This window comes from Sitophilus oryzae, unplaced genomic scaffold, assembly GCF_002938485.1.
Source record: "Sitophilus oryzae breed Bouriz unplaced genomic scaffold, Soryzae_2.0 scaffold_1716_pilon_pilon, whole genome shotgun sequence".
In the NCBI taxonomy this organism is placed as follows: Eukaryota; Metazoa; Arthropoda; class Insecta; order Coleoptera; family Curculionidae; genus Sitophilus; species Sitophilus oryzae.
The window spans coordinates 2,841,882-2,869,811 of record NW_022146409.1 but is presented as its reverse complement, the minus strand read 5'-3'; the positions used below and the strand labels follow the sequence as shown (position 1 = coordinate 2,869,811).

Here is a 27,930-nt window from a genome sequence, read left to right as displayed (position 1 = left end):
CGGACGACATCTTCCTATGGAGCACACTCAAAACCGTTTATATGGGCATCTTAAATACAGAAATTTAGATGGACTAAAACTACATCTCTGTGGTGTATTGTTAGGCGTGAATTTCACAATCATTTGGGGAATTATTTGGCTGTGAATGGGGTATTATGTAAACATTTTATTAATTAGTAAGATTTAATAAAGTTCCTTTAGTTACAAATATTTTTTTTATTCTTTATATTGACCTATTAATAAATATCAATCAAGCGAATACTATTCTCAGTTCAACTAATTCTTTTGTAGATAATCATTTCAAATCAGAAAAAAATTAACCACCTTTTTCTACAGAAGTTCTTGTAAACAAAAATAAATTGACATTGAAATTGACAATGACAAAATTATTTTTGCTGGTATTTTAATTGTAGGTTTCTCTGGGCTGTATTATAAATTTTTAGTAAATTGAAGGTAGATTTTTGCAAATAACTTTTATATGCCTATTCCAAATGAAACAAAATTCTACACAAAAGTAGAAGTTTAACGCCTCTTCAAAAAAGTCTAATACAATTTTTGCATGAAATCATCTGGGGAGATAATATTTGACTTTTTCAAAATTTACATGGGATTTCCTATGTCCCGCGTTCCGATGCACCATTAAAATAATATTAGAATGAGTTAATTGTATTGTCATTATTTATTATAACAATTGTAGATTTATGATGACATAAAGGTAACATGCTTAATCATACAAATTTTTGGAAAATTTTATTTATATTTAAAAGTGTGTATCACGTCCAGAAAGATTATGCGCGTTTTTGGTATATTCGTTAACATTTGTTTTTAATTGTATTATTTTGTGCTTTAAATGGTTTTATAACATTACTTTGAAATTTTCTAACGCAAAATCATATTATAAAAAATCGAATAACTGAAATATTTTATTTTTTCTCTCCTTAAAAAAACAACAATTTTAACAACAAGGAACTTTAAAATTTCAAGCATGGCATGCAATAATATTATTTCTTCCGTTCGGTCTAACCTGATATAAATAACAAAAACATCCCCATTCATCACACAGATTGTTTTATATCTGTTAAAAGGTAAACCGTTTTTCTTTCACACTTTTTCCTTTACTGAGATTCCATAACAAAAGAAATAAAGCCATTTGGCTTAAATATATACAATTTGTTAATGGCTGTATCTTTTCCGCAATAACAAAGCAAAGTGTAGTTTAAACACATAAATGTTAAATTTGTAGAAGTAATTACACTCTCTGATTTTCTAGAGTATAGTGAATGGATTAATGTGTTTTAAATTACAACTAGAAAAGTAAAATCTGGCTGAAGATATATTATGCCTACGCTTAGATTTCTCATCTGATATAAATAATGAAAACAACATCATTTATCAAATAGATTGTCTTATCTCTCTTGAAAGATATATCGACTATATTTGGTGATTTTTTTCTACGTTCAACTTCAATAAATAAATATGAAGTTTTAGTCTGTTCATCTATTTATAGATATGTCGATGTTCGATTTTATCTAATATTTAAGACAATAATATTATTTTTGAAAATATGACCAATACCTAATTTCTGGGTATAGTTCGTATTTTAAGCTGGAGTTAAATTATAATTAATTAAATATTAATAGAGGCCTGTAATCTTTGAGTGATAGGTACTTGATGTAACAGGTAAAGATTACCTGTATAATAAAATACATAATATAACAGAAGCTAGAAGAACGATTAGCTAAGCTGTCTGAATGGGGTATTTTAGAGTAATGAAATAGAAAAAAAGGAAGATTTATACAGGGTCAGTCTTAATAGTGCAAAGCTGTTATAGATTAATTTTTGGTTAAATTGATAGAAAATTTCTTAAACTTTTTCAAATAAACAAAATTCTATTTGATTATCAAAAAGTTTTATTACGAATACCAGTAAAAATATAAATAAAAACAAGCATTTTTGAAATATGTTATATGTTGTCTCTTGGTATCGTGTAATTAAATTTTTCCAGGCATTGTTTTATCATTTATAAACTCGTCATTTGTATCCTAATAACCCTAAGTGCTTTTTGTTATGGCTGTTACATATGTTCTCACACGCAAACAAATTTAAACGTGTTGTTTTTATTAAAATTGTATAATGAATTAAATAATTAAATGGTGGTTTGTTCTGACTACTTTGTTTATTTTCTTTCAGCATCAGAATTTTATTTTAAAATTATTTTCTACCCTAATAAAAACTCCAATTTTAATATACAAAGTTGTAAATTGCAGTGTGTTTTAAATAAATTTCGTGAATAGAATATTTATTATTTTTATAAATTAGTTGATTGTTACTACAAAAATACTATTTCTTCATAAAAATAAGCTGAAGTTTGGTTTGGACATACACCGGGGTTTGCTAAAGTATCCGCGTTTGAGAACTGATGGGGTTTATCAACCAATTGGCTGCTGTGACAGCTCTTTATTTAATAAACATTCTTTGGATCTTTTGGATCTCTGAAGCACGACATCAAAACTCAAATTGCTACATAAATTATTACATAATGAAATTTATAGTTCAGGTATTCTAAGACAGATCAATCGTTTAATCCCACGTAAGCTCTCAACATAGCTTTACATTTTGTGATCTCTTTGCTTACAAATGTTTGTAAATATTCGCTATTGTATATATCAGAATAAATTGGATAATTTTAATTGTCCCATGGTTTCGGTTGGGGAAGGCTCAATTTAATGAGCTTTATTGTATTTTGTACCCCAATTTTAATTTTTGTTGTTTTTTTTTTGTTTAGGTATCTTTTTTTCATTTTCTTTTTATTACTATTGTTTAGAATTTTATACTCTGTCATATTTATTTGTGTTTCTTATATTGTATTACCCAACTTTATTACTGGTGTAAACTGTGGAGTGCTGTAGAGTAAATAAATAAATAGATCAACCAATAAAATTATTTTGCTTATCTTAGAACCCAGTTCTTGGGTGGTCAACTCTCCCGAAACAATATTTTATAACTTCACAGGTTCTCACACCGATTTGATCAAAAACAAAACTGAATTCAAGCAGTTCAACAAAACAAGTGACTAAACAAACGCAAACAAAAGTAAACTATGAGAGGATAAAATATAATTTGCAATATTAATGGTATACTTTTTTGATTAACTAGTGCTCAAATTTTTTATAAACAACTTCTAAAATTATAATTATGTATCTTAATCAAAGTTCGTTATAGCCCAAATAGTCCCAAATAGCAAAACCTGTGCGTAAAACTATGTTCACTACCGTAGTTGAACTCATCTAAAATGTTTTATTAACTTGAATAATAAATTATACTACAAGTTTGATTTTCAGAAGATATCAAAATTTTTTTTATAGTTTTTGAACTTTTGTAAATTATACTTCCTTATATAATTATTTTAGAATAATTATGTAACAAACTCTTCATGTACGAGTATTCGCTATTTAAACCCGTGTATTTGTTTAGTTATTAGTTATGACCTAGGATGCCCTCTTCGGCTCGTCGAAATATGGTTGCGGCGCCAGGTATGCCACTCCAGTTTCTTATGTTGCGAAGCAAAGACTGTTGTTTTCAACCCGGTTCCTGTCGGCCTTCGATTTTCCCTGCAGTATCAACCTGGGTATAGAGTATTGACGTACCCTTAATATATATCCTAGATATGATACTTTGCGTTGTTTTACGGTATCCATTAGTTGTCTGTCTACTCTGGCTCTTCTTAGGACTTTATCATTTGTTGCATGCTCCATCCAGATCCAGGGTATGCGTAGCAATCGGCGAAGTGTCCACATTTCGAAAGCCTCAATTCTGTTTTACCTTAAGTGACCAAGTCTCAGCGCCATACAACATCACAGGCCACACATAAGATTGAATTACCCGTATCCTGGTATGTAGCGACATATTTCTATGCCTAAGTAAATTCTTAAGTTTAAAGAAGTTTGTTTTTGCACGGCCGATTTTTCTCTTAATTTCCTCACCGCAATCCCACCCTTCATTTAGGGAGGCGCCAAGAATTTGTGACACGTTCGATGTTCTCTCCATTGATGTTAAGATGAGTGTTGTACTGGTGTCTGCTGAGCACCATCATTTTAGTTTTTGTAACGTTAATACGGAGCCCAAACTGTTCACCGCATTCGTTTAGTTTATTTAGCAGAATCTGGCGGTCCTCAAGGTTGTTAGCCAGAATTTCGGTGTCATCTGCATAGCGGATATTATTTATTGGGATGCCATTTACTTTAATACCGCGCGTCTCACTCTCCAAGTAGACATGGGTGATAGTACATATCTCTACCGAACTCCCTTCAATAATCAATACGAATCTTCGCCGACTGCTGCCAATACAGTTCTTTAATTATTCTTATGTCCTTGCCATCCAACCTATCTGCTGTAGTTTCTCCATTCTATTCTCCACCAACGGTTCGTGTTTTACGTTATCATAGGCTCTCTGATAGTCAATAGAGCAGATCAAAACATCTTGCCTCTGATCATAGCATTTTTGCACAAGAATTTTCACAGAGAAGAGAGCTCCTTTAGTGCCAAGACCCTTGATAAAGCCGAATTGTGTGTCGCCACTCATCTCTTTTCCCTTTCTATATATTCTGGAATGGATGACTCGAAGAAACGCTTTAAGTGCGTGACTCATTAAGCTTATGAGTCTATGGTCTTCGCAGTATTTGGGATTTGTTTTCTTTGGGATGGCAATAAACGTGGACTTTAGCTAATACTGTGGGATTTGTCCAGAATCGTATATCACGTTAAACAGATATGTGAGCAGTTTAATGTCGTTCTGCTTTAGTTATCGACATTATCGAGTTTTTCCGCTCTTTAAACAATCTATTGAGTTAGGAAGTTACAAACGTAAATAAGAACAATAAATTAAGAACTAAGATTAGAAACAAATCTACAGAAATTGTGAGAAAATAATACGAAAAAACTTAACATTATTTTGGAAGCGTAGAAAAATCACTTCTTCAATTACTAGCTATTCGCCACTAACTCTTTTTCCTTTCTGGTTAAAAATATTGCGACGCACTACTTCTCTGATCACGACATCCCTCATTCTTTCATCTTGAAATTTTTCCGTCCATTAGAGACCCGTTATTCTTATCATCGCTCGTTGCAAAGAACGAACTTCCAAACGCTCGCGTTTTGAATCGTTCGAAACGAAGTTGTTTTTACTCCCAATAGGAAATAAAAGTTTTCGGCATTGAAAGTTTTTATAATGATTTCGTTCGGTTAACATCGGTCCAGAAATAAACTCTAAATACACCAGAAAATAAAACAGAAAATAGTTATTTATATACGGGGGCGGTGTTATGTATGGAAACGGTCGATTATTAGGTAAAATATAAAGGTACCGCAAAAAGTTAAATGTAAAAGTTATAGGGTTTATAAATATCTATTAGCGGGTAATAAATTTAGATATATATGGTGGGTCATAAAGTCGTGGCACATCGAAGTTTCATTTTTTTAAATGGAACCCCCTGTATATTATTGCATATTTCGCTTCTTCATTCAATTCTAAGCAAAAATCGAAACACACAATGTACCTCAAACCAACCGTTTCCGTGTTATTGACTTTTAAAAATATCACTTAAACAATTCGATTTATTTAATTTCGATGTGTTTGCTTTCATTTAACGATGCCATTCTGTGGAAACTGTGATACTTAATAATATTTGACATTAGTTCTCAAGTTAGCATTTATACATACATTTTTTTTTCGCTTAACATTTCAATTCTTTAATTTATGTATATTGTATATTGCGATTATTGCTTAAAATTGAAGGAATAATTGAAATATGCAATCATATATAGGGGGTTTCATTTAAACAAATAAAGTTTCATGGAACACAACTTTATGACCGACCCTATATACTTAAATTTACTAGTAGCTAATAGGAATTTAAAAACCCATTACAACAGTCTCACAGTTTAATGTAATGGCAGAATGGTATCATTAAATCAAACCAAACACATCAAAATTAATTAAATCGAATGGTTTAAGTGATATTTTCAAAAGTCAATAACTTGGAAACGGTTGGTTTGAAGTACAGTATGTGTATTTCGATTTTTGCTTAGAATTGAAGGAAGAATTGAAATATGTAATAATATACAAGGGGTTCTATTAAAAAAAATGAAACTGATGTGCTACGACTTTATGAACGACCCTGTATACTTAAATTTATTACTCGCTAATAGATATGTAAAACTCCTATAACTTTTGTATTTAACTTTTTGCGGTACCTTCTATATTTTACCTAATAATCGACCGTCTCCATACATAAAAGCGACCCTGTACAAAGCGACCGAGTGTTTCAAAATGCTTTAAGTCGAGTTTTCTCTTCAGATTTTAATAATATTTTATTACATTTTTAAAATTGATTTTAATAATGTTTTGCTTACCTCCGATATTTGCTGTCTGGGCTACTCTGATACTAGCTTATTTCAGTGCCTCAATTCAATTTTTAATATATTTGAGCATCTACTTTTCGCGTGTATGTATGTATAAATAAATAATTAAGTCATAATAATCCCCACTATGTTATATGGAAGCGAAACATGATGACGTACCACCGACGGATGCTTTAAACAAGTTGCAACAGAGACACCTCAGACAACTCTTAAGAATCAAATGGTTCCACCATGTCTCAAACGTCCTTAAAAAAGCTAGGTGCGAGAGCGTTGAACTGAAAGTGAAGAACTCAAAAGATACAAAGGTATTTTCCACAAAAACTTAAAGGGGATAAGCATGCAGTATCAGTGGGAAGAAGTAGCGGACAATAGAACGCAATGGAGAAGGATTGTAAACTCAGTTAACAGCAACAACCAAAAAGTAAAGAGGTAGAATGTAGAATGTTTAGGAGGGGAGTTAATCACCGCGACCTTATAGATCTATTGTGTGTTCCCCTTTCTTGAGTTATAACGAGTTATAACTCATCATACAGTCTCAGGGCTTTAAGAAAAGCCAGTATCTGAGACGGCTCCACAGAGGCCAGCCCTCCATCCTCGACATCAGACGTACCAAGGTTCATGGCACGAATGGTCGTCGTCTCGGCGCACTCAGTGATTAGGTGTTCTGGTGTTTCCCCATTTTCCCTACAAAATCTGCATTCGCCGTTGTTTCTCAGTTTCAGCCTACTGAGGTGTTCGTTGAGGAGACAGTGTCCTGTTAGAAACCCCGTGACAATAAGAAGATTGTTTTTACTTAAATCAAGGAAAACCTTTGATTTTTCTCGGTCATAAGTTCTAAGGAACTTTTTCGAGTGTCTTAGACCGTTGGAGGACACCCATTCCAAGTTACGGGTGGAGTCTTCCAGATTCTTCAGTTCCGCTTTCAGTTGGTTCCCGTTTGGAAAACAGAACGGTTCTGGTCCAGTTAGTGGAGTGTTCGCTCCTTTTCTAGCTAGATCATTTGCTTTTTCATTGCCTTCTATCCTTTGGTGAGCAGGCACCCAGAGTAGGAGGACTTTATTTTCTTTGCCTAATTTGTTGAGCTTCTCCAGGCATTCTTTGACCAACTTCAAATTGATGGTTACTGAGTTGATCGCGTTAAGTGCTGCTTGACAATAGGATGGCAATTTCCTGTTTTCGATAGTTCCTATCTAAGATAAATTGTACGCATCTTTCGATAGCGCAAATTTCTGCCTGAAGGATACTGGGGTAGGTGCCCATTGGTTCGGAGTATTCAGTTTTCGGCCCAAATACTCCTATCCCTGTCCCTGCTTTGGTTTTGGAAGCATCCGTATACCACATGATGGTATGGTCTTTTATATGCTGAGTAAGCGTCTCTTTCTTCCAATCCTTTTTATTACTCAATACTACAGTTAGGTGTTTCTCAAAGTTGTAAATTCTTGGTATGTCATCCACTGGGAGTTGGAGAAGTAGAATTTTCTTTTTGGGGTGTTCCAAGCCCCTGACCTGAAAATTCTCCCAGTACTGTTTCCGTCAGTAAAAGTAAAGAGGTAACAAAGCAATGAGATCTTTGAATGCCCGGAGTGCGGAAGGGAGATAACAACACGTATTATTATTATTTTCAGTCACCGAAAAGCTCATGAAAGGAATCATTTAGCGAGTAATGGCAGTAGTAGTAGTAGTATGTATGTATAAACCGAGAGTTCCGACGCATTTCTGAGTATTTAGAACTCCAATTTTTAGACGAAGCCTTACTAGAGCTCTTAATATGCCTTTTTATATCAAGGAAAACAGGATCTCAAATCTCCATATAAAAAAGCATAAATTGGCAAGGGCGTATCACAGGTAATTATCAGCTAATCATCTTACATGTTATTGAGCAAAATCTGTCGGAATGTGAAGAAAAAACGATCCAGGAAATATTTAGTTAGGCGACATCCATAAATGACAGAAAATACTCTTTACTTGTGAATTAAAATGACAGACTTAACTAATACAATCATGTATCTTTTGGTTGGACAGACTAGACCCACGTGTCACTTACTGCGTCAATTTTCGTACACATGCGAGCAGTCAGGGCAGTAGTTTAGAAATTTTGCTTAAAAAAAGCTTCAATGGAGCTCAGGGCCAGAATTCTGAAACTTCTACATAAAAATGTTACGCTTTCAAAGCGGTAAGCGAAAGTATTCGATTAGCGGAACGTCAAGCAGTGTGAATTGTTTTCTGGATACGCGTTGAGCACATATTGGCAGTAATGCAATTTCTCAGGTATCTAATAGTCAAATGTGGATAAAATAGTAAAAAATTTCAAGGTTACGCTTATAAGAAGATGTTACGTGAATTTCATAACCTATTGTTTCCTATGTCAACATATTTTTCTATGGATATGTCATTATTCTTATTATACGAGAGAAATGTTGACGACGCTTCTCAGCATTTTTGATGTTTTGAACAATATTTATAGCTGCCAAGTCGTAAATTATCAATTACTAATTGAGGAATTTCATAGAAGAAGAAGAAGTAGTTCTTACTAAAGAGCAAGAGAAGGCACAAAATCACAATTTTTTCTATTTTTACTTAGAGTTCGACAAGCAAAACGATCCTTTAAGGTAGCCGTTTTTGAATCGCTTAGCGCAATCAGTAAAGACTCTAAGCGCGTTAGATGAGAATACCACCAAATACTACAAAAAATGCTACCAAATCGGTAGTTAAGTGGGCATTAAGCGAACATTATTGTCATATACGCTGAGCTTCTAAAAGCGCTTAGCATTATCTAAGTTACAGAATTCATTGACTGAACTCAACTTATTACATAAAAGAAGCACTAGGATATTGATGTACTGGGTTGGTTAGGTTCTAGGATGAGCGTGCATTAGAAGTTTCTAGAGAACCACAATATCTAGATCGAAGACATTTTGCCCATCATTGTTTTACAACGAGATCTATCCATTAAAATATTTTCAATTCACTGCACTTCCGAAAATACCGGAAGTTAACAACAACTTTCTTATTTTAAATGGGTGCCATCATTTTTTATTACAGACTTAAATTATTTATAAAATTTTATGAATATTGATGTTAAACACTCTATATCTAACATTAACCGTTTTTGAGAAAAAAAAATTGGCGCCGGGAGGCGCGTATAGCCGCCCATACTAAAATATGTCAATATCTCGAAAACTGCGACTTTGACTGATTTTGATGTTATTACAAATTTTGTTGCAAATATTATTCCTAATCTTAACTTGAAAACCGCGTTTCGCTAGCTACTGTAATTTTGGAGTTACGATTTTTTTTAATTTTTAACCCCCTCATATACCCCCTTACCAACCCCCCACCCCCACCAAAAACTAATGGCCAGATTCTCGGGTGCCACAGTATTTTTGTGCCAAATTTGGTTAAAATCGGTTCAGCGGTTTTTGAGTTATCGTGTTACAGATGGCAGAGAGACAGACAGACAGACAAACAGACAGACACCACGAAAATATTTTGTATTTAGGTCATTTATGACCCAAATAACTCATTTTGAGTGAAATTAAAAAAACTTTTTTTTGCCGATCCTAATAGCCTACCATACCTATTGTATGGTCGGCTAAAAATATTTAAAATTTTTGGACGGAAAAAAACTACCTGTCAAAAAAAATTGTATTGCCTAAAAGTCAAATTTCGTGTTTACCACAGCTACTGTGACATAAAGAGAAGACATGTGGCTATCTATTGTTGAAATGTCATATAATAATGGCAGTAGCTGTCATGGAACTGCGCGATTAAAAATTGTCATAAATCATTTTTTTCAAATAAAAACGCTCTTTTTTATTTCACTAATGAAAAGGTTTTTCAATTCGTTACTTTTTAACTATACATGTTCTTATACCTAAAATAAATCGTTTTTAAGTTATTTAAGATTTAATTTGAAAACGTATATTTTCCTTGAGTTTATCTAGCTTCTTCTGACATTGTCAACTTTTGTGTCAACTTTGCCACTGTCTGAAGTGTCAAATTAATGGTACTGTCTGCCTTAAGAGTTTAAAAAGTATTTATAAAAGTATATCTTGTATTTTCGTTCTTTAGTGATATCTAATAATTGATATTATTAATAATATTCCGTATAATCGAAAAAAAAAAACAGCGCAAAGTTGGCTCGGAAATGATGCTGCTTTTTGAACAAAGCATCACAATATGACATGGCCAGATTTATTGTTTTACATCACTTGACGTTTAAAGTCATAGGCTACTGGTTAAAATCAAGAAAAATATACGCTTTAAAACTAAATCCTTTTCACTAGTGGAATAAAAAAATGGGTTTCCATTTGAAAAAAAAATGAGTTATGATAATTTTTTAATCACTCAATTCTATGACAGCTGCGGCCATTATTATATGACATTCGAACAATTTAATTTTTGAAATAGATAATTTGACTTTTAGGCTATACAAATTTTTTTGACAGGTAGTTTTTTTCGTCAAAAACTTTTATATATTTTTTTTCTCACAAACGGTTTTTTTGGTTTTAAGAGAAAAAACACATGTTTTTTCTCTATGGCACAGTGTCTGTGGTAATTACAAAATTTGACATTTATGCTATACATATATTTTTGACAGGCAGTTATTTTTATTCAAAAATTTTAAATATTTTCTTTTCAAAAACGGTCAGTGTTAGATATAGAGTGTTTAATATCAAAATTCATAAAATTTTACAGAGAATTTAAGTATGTAATAAAAAATGGGGGCACCCATTTAAAATAAGAAAGTTGTTGTCAACTATGTATGTATTTTCAGAAGTGCCGCAGGCTGAAAATATTTTTAATCGATTGATCTCGTTGTGAAACTATGATGGGCAAAAAATCTCAGAGCTAGATGTTGTAGTTCTCTAGAAACTTCTAATGCTCGCTCAGCCTGGGACACCCGGTATATTTAGGTAGGTATACAGATTTCCTGGTTATAAACTAGTTATAAATAGGCAGTGATAGTACTAAATAAGCTGCTCTGACACGTTTAACTGTCTTCAAAATAATTTCGGATATAGTCTGTCCAACGAGAAGATCCTTGACAGTGATAGATGTGTCTATCATTTTAATTTCAAGTAGTTTATTTTATTTTACAAAGAAATAAGTTGGTACAACTGGAACGCATAGCGATATATTTAAAATTTGATTGACAAGATGACAAGTGATTACTTCAAAATATTGTGAAAAAAGCGGTATAAAACTGAAAAAATGTAATCGAGTTATTTTATTTAATAAAAACGGTATGTGTTAATACAAAACAAACAAGAACAAGACACTACATACCAAAAAAATATAAAAAAGAACTATTATTTACTTTCAAGCTTTATGAAACTACCCGCATTTATGATTATATTTATCAATATAACTTATGTACAAATACAAATTTTTAATATTCCACAGGTATAAATAAAACAACATAGGTAAATACAACAAACTATTTTATTAATAATAACACCTGCCAAATTTTATACCTTAAAGGTTGATTCATTAACTTTAATCTTAATTTTTTTAAACCAGTACCTTTTGACATTATTTTTCTGCAGTACTAAAATCCATTATTTACCTATCGTGTGATGTCGATATTTTACAGCTACTCCAGTTTTTAGTATGTGTTTAGTTTGATCCTTATATACGAGATGCACTTATCTACGACGAAATGGTATACAAACTTTATCGATGGCAACTTCATTGGTGTATAAGACTTTCTGCCTGGGCAGCGTGTATTAACCATAAACTGTGCTCTGGGTTTACAGTTAATTTTCACTGGATTTTTCCTCCACTTGACTTCAAAAGACACAAAACACACGTAATAATACGAATCAAAATGCATCATCTTCCAAAACACAGGGTATTTAACAAAAGTTGACACAAAACTATAACCTATAATTTGGCAAGATTTTGACAAGCGTCAAAAATGACAAAAATCTAAAGGCGAGTTCATGCGCATCGGCGTCCGTTTGTCTTTCATCGTTCCGTCAAACCAATAAAATTGAAATACGATCTGTCATTTTTTAAATAAACCAATAAAACTGGTTAAAAACAAGAAGACACGACGCATGACGGATTTATATTTAAACCCATCCATAGATAACTTAAAAATTATTAGAAACTTTTTTTAGTAAAATAAATTGATTGGTATGGGACGTCATCTGCTTTTCTTCTGTCATCGTCTGTCGAAATCTTACCTGAGAAAAAAAACAGAGTATAGTTGCAAGCGTTAATAAAAACAATAATAATTCATAAATATGTGTCTTCTCATGTACATTTTTGTAATCATATTTCTTTCAGTATGATATTCTTCTATCATAAATAATAATAGAAACATTTATGGGGATAATTTCATTATTGTAGTATCATCACAATTCCGATTATCCGTTGAACATACAGCATATGAAAATGAATACCCTGCGGACTAGCAAGTACAGTAATAGTTAGTTATTTTATTAGACACTAAATCAAGATATTATATGTTAATATTGGTCCCTGAATAGCTGTGAAAACTAACTCTAACCTCTCGTTCCACGTAGAAAGCTGTAACTTTTCCAACAATATTCCCGAAATTTTGCATTTGGCTTGAATTTAAAATGGTTCGTTAATATGCATGTAGGCGGTAGCAGTTGTTAAAATATTATCTAACTAGCATGTAGAATATGTTGAGTAAAAGCAAGTTTAGCTACTTTAAGATAGAAAATTTAGGTACATTAAAACTGTCTGTTTCTTCTCATTGCTTTTTTAGTGTAACGTAGAGCAAAATTTAAAATAAAAACTGTAAAATAGATTACCAGTATAACATACTCACGAAACTTAGTAACTGTTTTAAGAAGCATACTACACACGAATGGAATAGTTGTAATACTTTACGGAAAAAGAAAATACTTGGTCTAATGTTATTAATTTCAATTCGAATATATGTTAGATTTGTATATACTCAAAGTAGGTGTCTTTTTAAATGTAGAATATGGAATTCTTGAACAGAATAGCTTAAATTGATCAAATATATATTTGTCTTGAAAAGATTGCTACATCGTTTCGAGAAATGGAATGGCTTGCTTCAAAATGATATAGTATTGAAGTATGCGTTTGGCAAAATTAGCTTGAATTTTCAGAGCTTAAATTGGAAAATTCGATAATATTTAATGCAAGGTTAGATATATTATTCTCAAAGAAGAATACATTTGAGGTTAGATTTTTTTTCTCATTCATTTTAGCAAAAATACTAATCTTGTGCTCTTTATTCTTAAAATTTACATTCTCACTAGAAATTTAAATGCAACAAGTTACCTTTAACTGTTTATTTTTAGTAGAAAAAACCGCTTAATTATTTTGAGGTTAGAAAATATTTTTCTTTTTACGAAAAAATAAATTTTATCTCACCTTAAGCTCTATTTTTGTCTTAAACACATAATATATACTTTATTTTAAGAAGCGTTTCTTAATTTCGAATCAGCTAATAGAAAATAGACCCATAGATATAAGTAGGTACATAATGAAAACGAACTTACCTTTAAATGTTTCAATAATACGGTAAATGTTAATAGTCTGCATTTCCAAGCCATGCAAACGATTTTTTTTCGATCATACGATATATTAATTACCTATATTTTTTTTTATTTTTGTTGTTTAATCTATGTTTAACATGAATGAATTTTCAATACATAAACGCGGATTTTTTATCCAAAGATATTTTTGTCAAACATGTTACAGTTATTGAACATTTTAATGATCGATATGTCTTCGCTAGTCGAATTATAGAAAATGAGTTTTTTATGCATTGGTCGCAGAACGAGTAGGGGCTCCACCGTACAGCACTTGAGACGTAAGGGAAAATCAAATCAGCCTTGTTACAAATTTGCCCATTAGGTTGCGTATCTTTCTAATTCTTTCAATCAACGCTTACAGTTTAAAAATATCCCGCGTCTGTTCTGTCTTAGGGGTTCAAAACATGCCTATAATAATAGTCGTTTTCTTAACTTTTTGGAAAAATTATGATTAATCTGAGACTACCTTGATAGCTGATTACTCCTAACGCCAATGGCGCTTTACAAAAATCAATTATTTGATTATATAGTTCCACTTCTTTAAATGAATCAAAAGTGAAAAATAAGTGAAACTATGATAATCGTTATTTTTATTTTACACAAAAAATTTAATAAACATGTTTTACACAATTCTTGAGGTAGTGCTTGTAACATCTTAAGAAAGTTATTTTTGATATTGAATTAGTAAAAACATTTCATACACTTTTTGTCGAATAATACCGATAAGTAATTTTTTATTGCTAATATAAAGCTATTTCTGACATTTTTAATTAAAAAGCCTTGTGATACGAGACAATAAGTCATCAATAATTAATCATAATTATTTAGCTTCTAGCTTTTAATATAGAGGCTCTTCAAAGCTTAATTGGATTTGATTATAATTTTGTTCTCCGTTTTCGTACAAAACTTTTGTTGGCTCACCTTAATTCAATATAAATCAATAATTTATATTGTATAGTTAAACACTTAGATACTATTTTTAAATATTGTTTTCAAATGTTTATACCTATTAAAATGTAAGGACCTTTAATTAATTAGGATTTTTGAAATCAGATAAATATACAGTATGTTCCTGGATTGTCTTTACAAGAGGAAAAACATTTTTATTATTTGCATTTTGAGAAAAATACATTCTTTATAAAAAAATTTGCTTGTTCTAAAATGGTTAATTCCGTTTATACTTTTCGAAATTTCTATACCGTTTTAGAGAAAATAAAAAAAACCATGAAAAGACAGTTGAATTTTTTCAATATTACTAAAATCCTAAAAATCAAAAAACTTTTCGATGGTAATAACATTTCGATTTCATTCATTGATAGATGGTTATTATTAATTTTGATTAACGTCATATTTTTTAAAGTATCTCATTTTCCTAACAAATTTTTATCACACTAGCATTGAATTAAATAAATTTTGTGATTTTTTAACATTTTAAAATAGCAAAAAGGTGCCCGGTGGCGTAGAGGTACAGCTCTCGTCTACCAATCTAAGGTTGTGGGTTCGAATCCTACAGCCGGCATTTCATCAGCCAACTATTTTTATTAAAATAAAAATAGCTTGGGTACCTAGATCAACTCAGCCTTATGAGTACTTGGGATTCACAATCCTGAGGTAATAATAGGCGGTTGAACCGTAGTGCTAGCCACATTAACTTCTTTGTATACCGAAGGGCTCTAGCATGGCAAGCTGTATCTTGCTACTCCCAAGGCGTTAAACGCGATATACGGGAGCTATTATTACTATTATTATTATAAAACAGCAAAAAATATTACGTTATTTAAAATTCTATCAATAACAATCTATCAAAGAATGATAACCAAATTACATTACCATAAAAACGCCTTTTCATTTTTAGGACAGAGAAAAAAACTATATTTTCATGTTTTTTTTATTTTTTTCTAAAACGGTATGGAAATTTGAAAAGGTATAAACGGGATTAACCATTTTAGAACAAGCAAAAATTTTTATGAAGAATGCATTTTTCTCAAAATGTCAATAATAAAAAAGTTTTTCTTCTTGTAAAGACAATCCGGAGACATACTATATAAGGTGTGATCTAGCCTGTGTATTGTTTAACCCTTAAACACTGTACTGGAATCTATCTAGAATTTTTTTAATTAATTTACTAAATTACTTTGAAAAATAATGGCACCAAGGCCAAACATTTTTATTTCAATAAATAGTTATTTATATATTTCAATTATTTAAGTTCTGTTGGTGTGCTAATTTCGTCTGATGACGCCATAAATATAATCAGTAAGTATTTTAATATAAAATTACCAGTTTTTGTAATTTCCTAATGAAGCTTTTTTGCAAAAGGAGTCCAGTAGATCCACTACCGGGTGCGTTTTAAAAGTGGCTCACCCCCTATAACTTTTATATTTTTTCAGATAAAAACACGAGATTTCGTATGTTAGTATATGACATAAATTGGGATTGATTGACGCGTTCAATTATTTTTGGTCACTTCCTGTTTCACAGGAAATGATTACTAACCTAACCTAACTTTTGATTTTTAAATGGCACCCCCGGTATATTTTTACTTTATTCGATAGAAAATGATATTCTGAATAGAATGACGTATCATATGTCAACATTTGACATTCTCGTTTAATAAAAAATTGTATTTTAAATTTCAATCTAGAGTGCCATGGCTATGTTAAAAACACTAATTCTTACTCAAGGAGTAATCCGGGGTATTTCGAGTCAAATTTTTGTTACGAACCGCAAGTTATAATTTCAAATAAACCATATGCGAAAATGTCAAAAGTTGACATATGACATGTCATCCTATTCAGAGTCTTATTTTCTATCGAATAAATAGAATCGAATAGTCATACACTAACACACCAAATCTCGTTTTTTTAAGCGAAAAAATAAAAAAGTTATATGGGTGAGCCACTTTTGAGACGCACTCGGTATAGTAATAATATAAAAACAAGACTCTATAGTGCTTAAGGGTTAACTGTCTCGGTCGTTTTTAACCTGTGATTGATTAATTCTTTTTTTTTAAATAAGATTTGTCTTATGCCCATTGTTTCAAAAACCTAGAAATTTGTTTAATGGACTTGAACCATTTGTTTTTTTATTGTATTCATGTCTGGAACCTTTTTTTACATGTTTTTTTTAATGTAAAATTGAAATTATTAATGAAAATATCTAAATTTTACGTTATAGTTAATTTATTAAATATTTTTAATTGCCGATATGAGCTTTTGAACTAAGTATGTATTTTTGTTAAATTAACATTTAACAAAAATATAAAAGGTGAATCATAGTATCCGCTATTATGAAATACAAAAAATCTATGAATTTGAGTAAGATTACTTTTCCTACTCAAATAATTAAGCAAATTATTAAATATTATTACTTTTTCAACTTATCAAAAACTGGCTAAAGTTAAACTAGATTATTCATAGGAAACTTAGTCTTGCCAACAGAACTAACAAGTAAATTATAAATGACATATATTCATCTTCCACTGAATCAAAATAGGTTAACAAGAAAAATCGAATGTATTCCAGAATACTCCCATAATACTCTGTAGAATATAGGAATATATAGGAATAATAATCTAGAAATTTAGCAATTCGATTTTGAAATGAATTCGAACGATTCGTAATGAATATGAATTATCCTCTGTTATTTGATGGAAATACAAACTTCTTTTGAAATCAGGTCATACATCTCACATTAATACAAATCTTAAATTATAAATGGTAATAAATAATATTTTACTATATTATTAATATTTATTATTGTTTTATTGTAATGAGAGTACAAGGTATGGTATTATCGAAAAAACGCTGTCAACGTAGCTTAGAATTGACGAGCAATGATTTTCTTCATACGTTGTTTTACACTGAATAAAAAGACTACGGGGTGCACTCGAATATTACAGTGAAACAGCAAATAACACAGTAAAATATACCTGGGCTATTTCTAAACCTTGTAAATATTTTATTAAGAATGTTCTTAAATCTGAAAATTTATATGTACCGGGTGGCCAGTTAAAGAATGGACGCTGGCTGTATCTCAGAAACTACTTATAGTATAACTTTTGGAAAAAGATCTAATAAATAAATCGACCAAGAGAAAACACGTGTTACATAAACACATTTAAATATTTATTACGTCATTTTCTTTAAGAAATCGCCCGTAATTCGGATGCATGAAAACTGAAATTAAACGTTTTGATATTTTGACATAAAATTTACCTCTTTTTGTTTCCTAGCCTGCTACTATAATTTTTAGACCATAATATAATCCTAAGAGGCAGCCTAACATGATTTGTTCTCTTAATATCTCCGGTTAGAGAGAAGATAGAAAGTTGCGGTTTGGTTTGGTTAATGATTGCTGTTGGTAAAAATTGCTGTTATGATGTCAAACAGCGCCCTCTAGCTACCACAAAAAAATTATGGAAACAACATTTATACTGAAGAACATTAAGGAAGAAAAGCTCTTTTAAACGAGCCCTAGTTTGTTTAAATCGGGTAATCCAAACCACAGAGTTATCTATATTTTAATAAAAGTAAGTTTAAACTTCCCCTACCACTTTGTTTTATGAGATAGAGCAAAATACTCATTTCTCGATGATTACAATAGTAATATTTAAAATACCTGTTCACCTGCATATTTTTGAAAAAAAAACTGTTTTCTGATTGGCTATTAGAGAAACGCCCCCTAGCGGACGTTTTTCGAACTTGCCAATAATTTCCAGGGATTTCTCTTGGTCAATTTACTTATTCGAATTTTTTTTCCAAAGTTATACGATAATTCTTAGTTTTTCCAAAGTTATACGTCCATTCTTAGTTGAGTCAATATCTGAGAGATTTGAAGTGCTTAATTCTTGGATTCAGTCCAAATTCCAACGTGTAGTGGGGGCTTCGATCAAGATCTCATCGACGAGATTAGATCTGCCATCTTTCAACATGCTGTACATTTGTAACTGCACAGGTCACAGATTGAACAGGAATTGTCCTAGATAAAATCCAAATATGTAGTGTGAATTCTATCGATTTGGTCTTAAGATCTGACTGAGCGATTTAACATGCAGATTAAATCGTTAGGGCCCTTTTAAAACCCAACCATATACGGGGTTATTCACATCATTCGACACCGGAGTACTGTAGCCGAATGATTCGATTATTAGAAATTGTAAGCAATGGGATCGTCGGAAGACTACTAAAGCTACAATTTAAAATTGTTTTCAAGAGTTACAGAGTGTCCCAGGTTTATAAGCACTTTAATTTTACCGCACTTTAATTTTACCGTTTTTGAAATATTTACGATTTTGTGAAACTGCAGTAACAATTTTAATGCTCTAGGCATATTTAAGTTTTTAAAACTAAATATTTTACTGAAGTATTTCTATTTACTAAATTTTGTGTTGCAATAATAAAAATTATACTACTTTATAGCGTGTCTAAAAATGTATGTTAAATAATTACTAGCTTTAAACGGCAATATAATTTTTCTTTAATTTAAAAGGAGCACCCTGTTTATTTTACATGAATCAGTTGCCCAATTTAATTGTCTATCAGATGGTACCTATTATACCATCTTTTACCTATCTCTTCAAGTGTTCGTAGAAAATGCATTTTCTTATAATTTAGACCTCATTTATCAATATGTCCAATGCCCATCAAATATTGACATTCTAGATTTTTTAAAGCAACAACTGTTGTACCGAATGTACAGATGCTAAAAACGATAATATTGCTAGCCTATTTGTTTACCAAAAGAAAACCATTTAAATCTTTGTAAAAGAGTATACCAATTAAATATACCACCATTGTTTCCGCCCAAATAATTACATGCTTAATTGTGTTAGTTAATAAATTATTCTAAATAAATGTGGATTTGAATCCGAAATCAATACAATAATAAGTTATGAATGTGAACGTCTCTGTTTTATAAATAAGCTTTTCTCAAAAAATTAAATATCCTTCTTCTTTCTTTTTACGACACTGTAATACACATATAAAATTGAGTTTTTTAGTATTTGGAGCAAGTATTAATCAACGAAGTCAAATAATGTATTTCGAATAATGGTTTATATTAATGGGCTCTCTTTTATAAATATTTAAAGAGTTCTTTTATATTTTTTTAATGAAATAAACAAACTATATCGACAATATTAGTATCTGCAAACTTGAAAATTTGTATCTTTTTTTGTAAGTCTTTAAAAATAATATAAAATGTCAATATTTCATCGGTATATTAATAAATTAGGTCTAAATTCTAAGAAAATGCATTTTCTACGAAATATTAAAGAGAAAGGTAAAAAATTGTGTAATACAATTTGATAGATAATTAAATTGTGCATCTGATTTTTGTCAAACACACAGACTTAAACTTAAAATACATTTTTAGACACTCTGTAAATAGAAAAACTTCAGTACAATATTAGGTTTTAAAAACTTATAACTAGTTAATATTATTAATAGTAGAGAAATGAAGCATTAAAATTGTTAATGTATTTTCACAAAGATGTAAATATTTCAAAAACGGTAAGATTAAAGTGCGGTAAAACTTAATTGAATTTTAATTAAACCTTTATTTTAATCGTAGAAACTAAAATTGTAATAATATACAGAGTGTCTCATTTAAAAAAAATGCAACTTTGGTATTTTTTATTTAATTAGGACACTCTGTACCTTTTAAAAATAATTTTATATTGTAGCTTTAGTAGTCCTCTAACAGTCCCATCACTCAAAAATTTTAAAAATCTAATGGTGTGGTTACAATACTCCGTGTCGAATAAGGTAAATAACTCTGTATATCATTTACTTTTCTCTGTTTATCAAATCCAATCAATACAACATTAAATATTTACTTGACGTCTATCCGTCGGACAGCAACTCTCTCTTGAATATTTAACGTGTGAACATTTTGAATCTGTCAAACTCTCATATCATCATATTAATATATAAATAGGGCTAAGTGGGAATTCCATTTAACCCAGACAGTGAAAATAAAAATATTGCTTGCGTTGAAAATAGAGCAAAGTGAAATAAATCAGGCAATAAACTGTTTTAAGAAAGATGTTTTTTTTGAGAGTTGCGTTATTATGTCGTTTCTTTTTCTCATTGACAGGATCTGTACATACATTTATACTCATATTTATGCCCCTGTCATTCCAATCAATTCTAAATGCACTTAAAATCCCACTTAAAAACACGTAATTACTGATTGTTATTTTCCTTTGCTTGTTGATATGTTTTTTACCTTTTTACACGAATTAGGAATTGTCATCCACTATTGTGATGAAATTTTATAAAATAAATTTGCTATGGCCAGTATTACACTATCCAATTTCTTTGTCGAAGTATTTTTATAAAATATGTTTGATGAAAAATTTGTCAAATTCTTTGAAAAAATAAAATTTTTGACAAAGAAATTTGATAGTATAATACTGGTCGCACAACGCTCAATGGAACGAAATATGCTGGGAATGACCAAGAGAGACCGTAAAAGAATAGAGCGAATGCGACAAAAGACCCTGGTAAAGGAGGGTCCACATTTAGTAACATGTTATATAACATTGCTATTTAACAAGCTACATATAACATGTTAAAAAACCGGGAGCCGTCCACATTATAGTTTTTGTAATCATGAATCGTTTTGACGAGAAAGAGGTTCTGCTCGCAGCAGCGGCGTGCGTAATTACCTTTGAAGAAAGAGAAAGAAAGTCGAGAAAAAAGCGGTTTTGAGTTTTGAAGATCTAGATATAGTTGAACTCAATTAGCTTACCTTTTCAATACCTGCCGCGGCTGTTCTCATGGTGTGTTTCTGTCTTTTAAAAACATTATTAATAACTTAAATTTTATCTAAATCCACTTCATCTAAACCAGTACCTGATTTGCATTTCTTTTGTTCCCTCTGGAACTGACCTATTAGATAACGCCTCGGATAACGCATTTTTTTCTAAACTTTTTCTTTTTCCAAATAAATTTTTAAGCATGCATCATGCTTTTTTTTATTTCACTTTAAATGAGGGACTACGGATATCCCATAACACTGTATGATCTCTATACAACTTAATTACTTGACAAGTCTTGGCTCTACTCCATTAATATAAGAACCATACGATCGAAAAAAATGGCGTCAGCGATGATTATGAAATGAAGATCGCTGTCATTCTATATGGAAAATTATATGGGAAATGTCATCAATCGTCATGTCCAAGCCAACTAGACGCAGTTTTTTTCGATCTTACGATATTATTGACCAGTAAATAAACAAACCAATATCAGTTCAGAACACTAAAATTCTGTAGCATACGTCCCTGAAAATATGAGCGGCTAAACTAGAAATTTAGCAAGTCTGGACGCATTGTTTCATGTTACAATAGCAGTGTTGTACATCTTTTGATCTTTACCGACTACAAATGGATAACATCTAGCAAGTTATATAGCAGCGAAATTTGGTGTAAACCGTCCTTAATAGACGTCATCCACATAATCAAATCCCTCAAGTGGCAATCGGCAGGACACCTGGCAAAAAGATAGACAACAGACGGACCACAAACATTAAAGCATGGTATCCTCGAGGAATTAAAAGACCTAGAAGAAGACAACACTGAAATGGGACCATGATATTAGAAAATTAGCAGGGACATCTTGGACCTGCATAACCAACAATAGACAACAATGGGGCCAGCCAAAGACATCTAAATGGGTAGATAGAACACTCCATTCATAAAATTCAATTTTTTAGAATCATACATGGTTTGACACTTTTATGAGAGTTAAAAAGAGATGAGTACATAAATAATGACAACACGGTTGAGTTTCGTCTATCTTTCTGTCATTTGGCTCTATCATCTATGTTTAATTATTAAAATCAAAAATAAAAATTATATATCTATGTTTTTTTATTAAAAATTGATGAATTTTATCAAAAATTGATTGAGATTGTCTCAGACCAATTTTCCATTATAACTAGTTTTGCCTGAGGTCTAACTGAAGATAACTCTGATTTCACAATCGAAAGCGCCAACAAATAAGAAAATATACGTATTTTTGTAATAATCTACTAAGCATGGCTAAAGGCAAAAAAAACGTAATGACACCGTCGAAATATCAATTCCGGGTTAGAATAGACCACCTTTTTACAAACTATGCACTGGCGAACCATCGTAGATAGTTAAAAACTGCTTTAAATAGTTTTCTTTGCAATAAACAATAATAATCATTAGAAAGGTGTTCAAAAGCTACAAAAACTTTCAAGTACCGCAGAAAACCACCACCCCCTCTACTTAAGGCCATTCAACCTTTTCCAATATGGCGGAGATAGAAGTACTTTATTTGGCGCGTATTTTAAACCATGTTTTATTTCCAAATAGACATTTTTCACACAAATGTTGGGTTAGATTACGTAATATTTCACTAATTTTTTAATATAGAGGGAGTTTAAAGTTCTCCATATAAGTATGGAATTTTTTGTATTATTACTTTTATGAAAACATCAGTTAGTTACTTTTTATAAAAGTGTCTGCTTTCTCAGAAAATAGGTAGTGTTAAAATATTCAAACTTGTGGGTAGCATTATAGGGTGTTCAAAATCATCGGAAAAAGAAATAACCAGAAAAATATGACAGAAAATAGCAATATAAACTAAATATTTAATTGCAAACACTTACATACCATAGTTTAGAATTTACAGAACGTTTGATAAATATATACTATTATGGACAGGAATAGGAAGTTACTTGTCTTAGTAAAAGCCTTGGTAAATGCTTTTGGAATTATAAACTACACTGGCTTGGATCAAAAAATATGATGAGATCAGACGATGAACATCTGAGACGATGAACATCTGTTGTTGTCAGGGAAGGATCGGAAATACCTGCCCCCCCCCCTACATCAGGAATATAACACCCTGTATAATAAATAGGTAGACTTTGAATTGATAAATTATGTTTAGATAGAAAGCTCTGGAAATTCTATTTAATATCAATGGTCATATATGTGTTAATAGTAATCTATGTCCTCCGCCTGAAGGTATTTTAAGTCTTCCATAAACGCCTGACAAGACCATTGAATATTTTTATCTTGCTCCGTCCTTTGAACCGAATATTCCACATTGAGTTTTGTCATAGTAAAAAAAATTGTTCTTTTGAGTCTCCGTATTTTCGAACATATTTCAAATACTACCTTTTTAGACATTCCATTTCAGGTATGTTACTGATATAATATGAATGTCATTTTTATTGGGACATTTTCATATATCTACATATGTACATATAAGTTATTTTCTTTATTTATTGTCAATGCAGCATTTTTTATATTTTTTGATTATTAATTTTCCGATAATTTGTATTTTATGTTTTATTGCATTTTTGTTTTTATGTATGTAGAAACTGTAATTTTTTATAAAAAAATATGATAAAATAGTTTATTTAAACCTTTTGCATAAAAACAGTTCCATATTTATTATGCAAGGTTGATTCTCACTCTACCTTTTCCATTCCATATCCTACGTTTCCATTCCATATCCGCTCCGTATCTTTTATTGTATTGACGCTATACGTAAGGTTCCATTCCGTATCAGTTCCATACATTTTATTGTACGAAAGTTTATCATTGTGAAAGTTTTATTTTAAAAATTTTTATCTTTTTGAAAAAGGTAATATATTTAATTAACAGGTGAAAGAATAAATAAATATCAGCAAAATTTTAACAGAGCTGGTACAAATGTAAGAACTTGAAAGCGGTTTCCGATACGCTTTAGTGCGTCCGCCAAAAACTGTATGGAAGGAAAGGATATGGAACGGAGGGGAAACGGAACGCACAGTGTGCATTGTCCTATTCATTTACATGATATAATATTTTATGTAAACGAAAGAGAAACGGAAGGGAGCTGATATGGAAGGTATAGTGCGAATCAACCTTTACGTACAGCGTCAATACAATAAAAAATACGGAACGGATATGGAATGGAAACGGAAGGTATAGTGAGAATCAACCTTTAAGTCTAATAACTATCTAGTCTCAGCATGGTTATTTCTTGTCAATGATGACATGTATTGATAACTTATACTCCAAATATCTTGAGAACACACTACTCCAAATATCTTGTGGTGCACACTATAGATAGGTGTCGGACATCGGAAATAAATTTATCATGTCAAAAAACACCTGGCCACAAATTTTCGTCCTAATATAATATGTAGACAAAAATTATTTGGAAAAAAACGATATAAAAATGAAATATCCACACCCTGTAATTCCGCAACAATGAATTTTAGGACATAGTTTTCCGAATTACAGTTTGAAACCACCCCGTATAAAAGAAAAATTAAAAAGTCAAAAATTTTAAAATAAAAGTGCAAAAAATTATAGCCAGTTAGAACAAAATCACTCTTTCAATTTCATATTCTTATACAATGTCTATAATGACGGCTGAAATTAAATAATCTATATAAAAAGTATGTTTTTCTTACTTGCAACATAGGAAGAAAAGTACAAAGCAACTCGCCAAGCATCCAGTTCTGGACCAGCAACACGTACAGTGTTATAGGCAACACCACAACACATTTAATAAAGTCACTAACGGCATTGTTTATAATGAAACTATAAGTGGGGTCTTTATAAAGTCTGTACTGAATAATATGAATAAACAAGAGTACATTAGATAGAACACCATAGAATACAAGTACACCATATGCGAAAATGATGTACGATGCTATTCCTTCTAGAGATTTTTTAGGATGGGGTTCGCGTAAATCTAAATTTTTATCACCCCCAATCTCTAGGAGCAACTGGTGAACTATAGCCAAAATGTGAGGAGGAACATTAACTTCCTGTGATGTAGAGGTTGAAGTTGAGTTAGTTTTACCCATTTTGAGAAAAATATCTTTAAATCAAAAGTGTTTCAGTTTGTTTGGAAAAGTGTTTAAAAGAAAACGCGATGTTTTTCATCGGAAAATAGCATAAAAGTGTGGCTGTGGCCGTTGTGTCGAGCTGTTATCGCGCTACTGGACTTGGAAAATTTAGAGAATTGGGAAAACGGTATAGAGGAGTTAGAAACGCTTGCGCTTTGAGTGATTAGATGCGAGAATTGTTGTCTAGGGAAAAATAAGTGATTGCCTTCGATTAAAAGTAGTAAATGGAGATATATAACAAGAATTCCATAATATACACTCACCGGCACAAAAAATGCCTTAAAATATTGATGTATTTTAAATATATTTCGTTCTAGCGAGCGGGCCAATTTTGATGATTTTTTTAAACAATTTGTAGCTAAATTATTTGAGTTTTTAGTATCTCCTAAATTAAAAATGATGTTTTTTTCTGTCAATTATACGAGGGAAAACACAATGTTGATATTTTGGTTGAAGTTTGAAACGCCCTGTGGAATATATTAACAAGCAAGAAATTTAAAAATCAATTTATCATCTAGGTACGTCTTTTCTCCATAGTTTGTTTTTTGATTCATCTCAATAGCTTTATCTCTGTTGGAGATATTCGCTTTTGAATAAGACAGTAACGATTTACAGCAATTTTAACATTGATTTAGGGTCCTCATCAACACTCTTACAAAATAGTGTTTATTGTTTTTGTAATGTTACTGTCATTGAAAATTCATATTATGATTGTTTATTGACGTTTACTCTAGTAGAGATGGTTTTAAGTTCTGAAGTATTGGCTATTGTTGCTTTAATTGATCATGGTTGAGATCAACTTTTGGACTTAAAACCATATCTGCTAGTGTAACTGCCCAACAGAAAATAATAATATGATTTTTCAAAGACAGTGATATTACATAAATTGTAAACTCTATTTTATAGGTCTGTTGACTAGTACCAAAAGCAAAGATTTAATGTTAAAAATGCGAAAAATGTGTCTTCTTCAAATGCGAACATCTCCAAATAAAGCTATTGAGATGAATCAAAAAGCAAACTACCGAGGAAAGATACACCTAGATGATAAACTGATTCTTAAATTCTATTCTCTTTTACATTTCTTTAACATTTCGTTTGCCTTCGTATAATTGACAGATGGCAACATTCATTTTTAAATTAGAAAGAGATACTAAAAAGTCAAATAATTTAGCTACAAATTGCTTACAAAATGATCAAAATCGGTCCACTAGAACACAATATATAGAACTTTATAAAACATGAAAATTTTAAGGATGCAGAGTGTGTAAAGAAAAGTTGTATTATTAGCACTATGTAGGTATTAGGACTTGAAAATAAAACTTGAAAATCTGATATAGAATAATATTTGTTATATTTATACCACAAAAAAAGTGTTGGATAGCATTATGTTTGGCGATAGTGAGATAAAAATAATACACGAAAAACGGCAGTGGGATAAAAATAAAACGAAAAAAACCGGCATCATAGCCGACTGGAGTTGATGCCCTTAACGAGAATTGATGATAATTTTAGCGAGCCCTAGACCTCATTACTTTTGTTTTATTTTTTAATGACAATTACTACTAGTTGGTCTTACGAAGGTTGAAATTTATTTTTATATTGAATACAAATTATTTTTAAATGGTGTAGTTTAAAATTCGAGAACTTGAGTCAATTTTAGTAGATTACGTCTGGAGCAATCTCTAGACGTGCTATTGGTTTTTTTTTGATCATACGGTATAAAATTATACTTATATAATAATGAATCCTGTGATTAGATCTAAAGTATTTGTAGAACTAAAGTTAGAAACGTAGTGTGTCTTGGTTGTATTAAAGTACTAAGTACGACCATTGCACGCAGGCCGCTATCTCGCTATGCGAGATTTATCTCATCGCTGTTTTCCGACAACTGGGATTTACATAGTCTGCGCTGCATTGATCATTTAGTGTAATCAATCCAAGCTCACCTGATGATGGGGTAGGGCCCCGAAACCGGTAGTGAGAGCAGGTTGTTCCCCATCATGGTACAAAGAAAACAAGGTATGATCGATAGCGGCTCCAATTTCGTTCAGTTTGCGTATACCACCTGTGATGCCAT

The 27,930-nt window shown here is 31.2% G+C and overlaps 1 protein-coding gene across 1 annotated transcript in view; it reads right to left on the bottom strand.

Annotated features, from left to right (window-relative positions):
• Positions 1-25,811, bottom strand: part of LOC115881346 (neuropeptide Y receptor type 5-like) — a 202,563-nt gene extending 176,752 nt beyond the window's left edge. Inside the window, exons 1-2 of the mRNA XM_030898791.1 lie at positions 25,629-25,811; positions 25,413-25,571 (exon numbers count right to left, since the gene is read on the bottom strand). Coding sequence (XP_030754651.1) covers positions 25,413-25,571; positions 25,629-25,811 — 342 coding nt within the window. The remainder of the gene's footprint in view (positions 1-25,412; positions 25,572-25,628) is intronic.
• Positions 25,812-27,930: the final 2,119 nt, after the last annotated feature.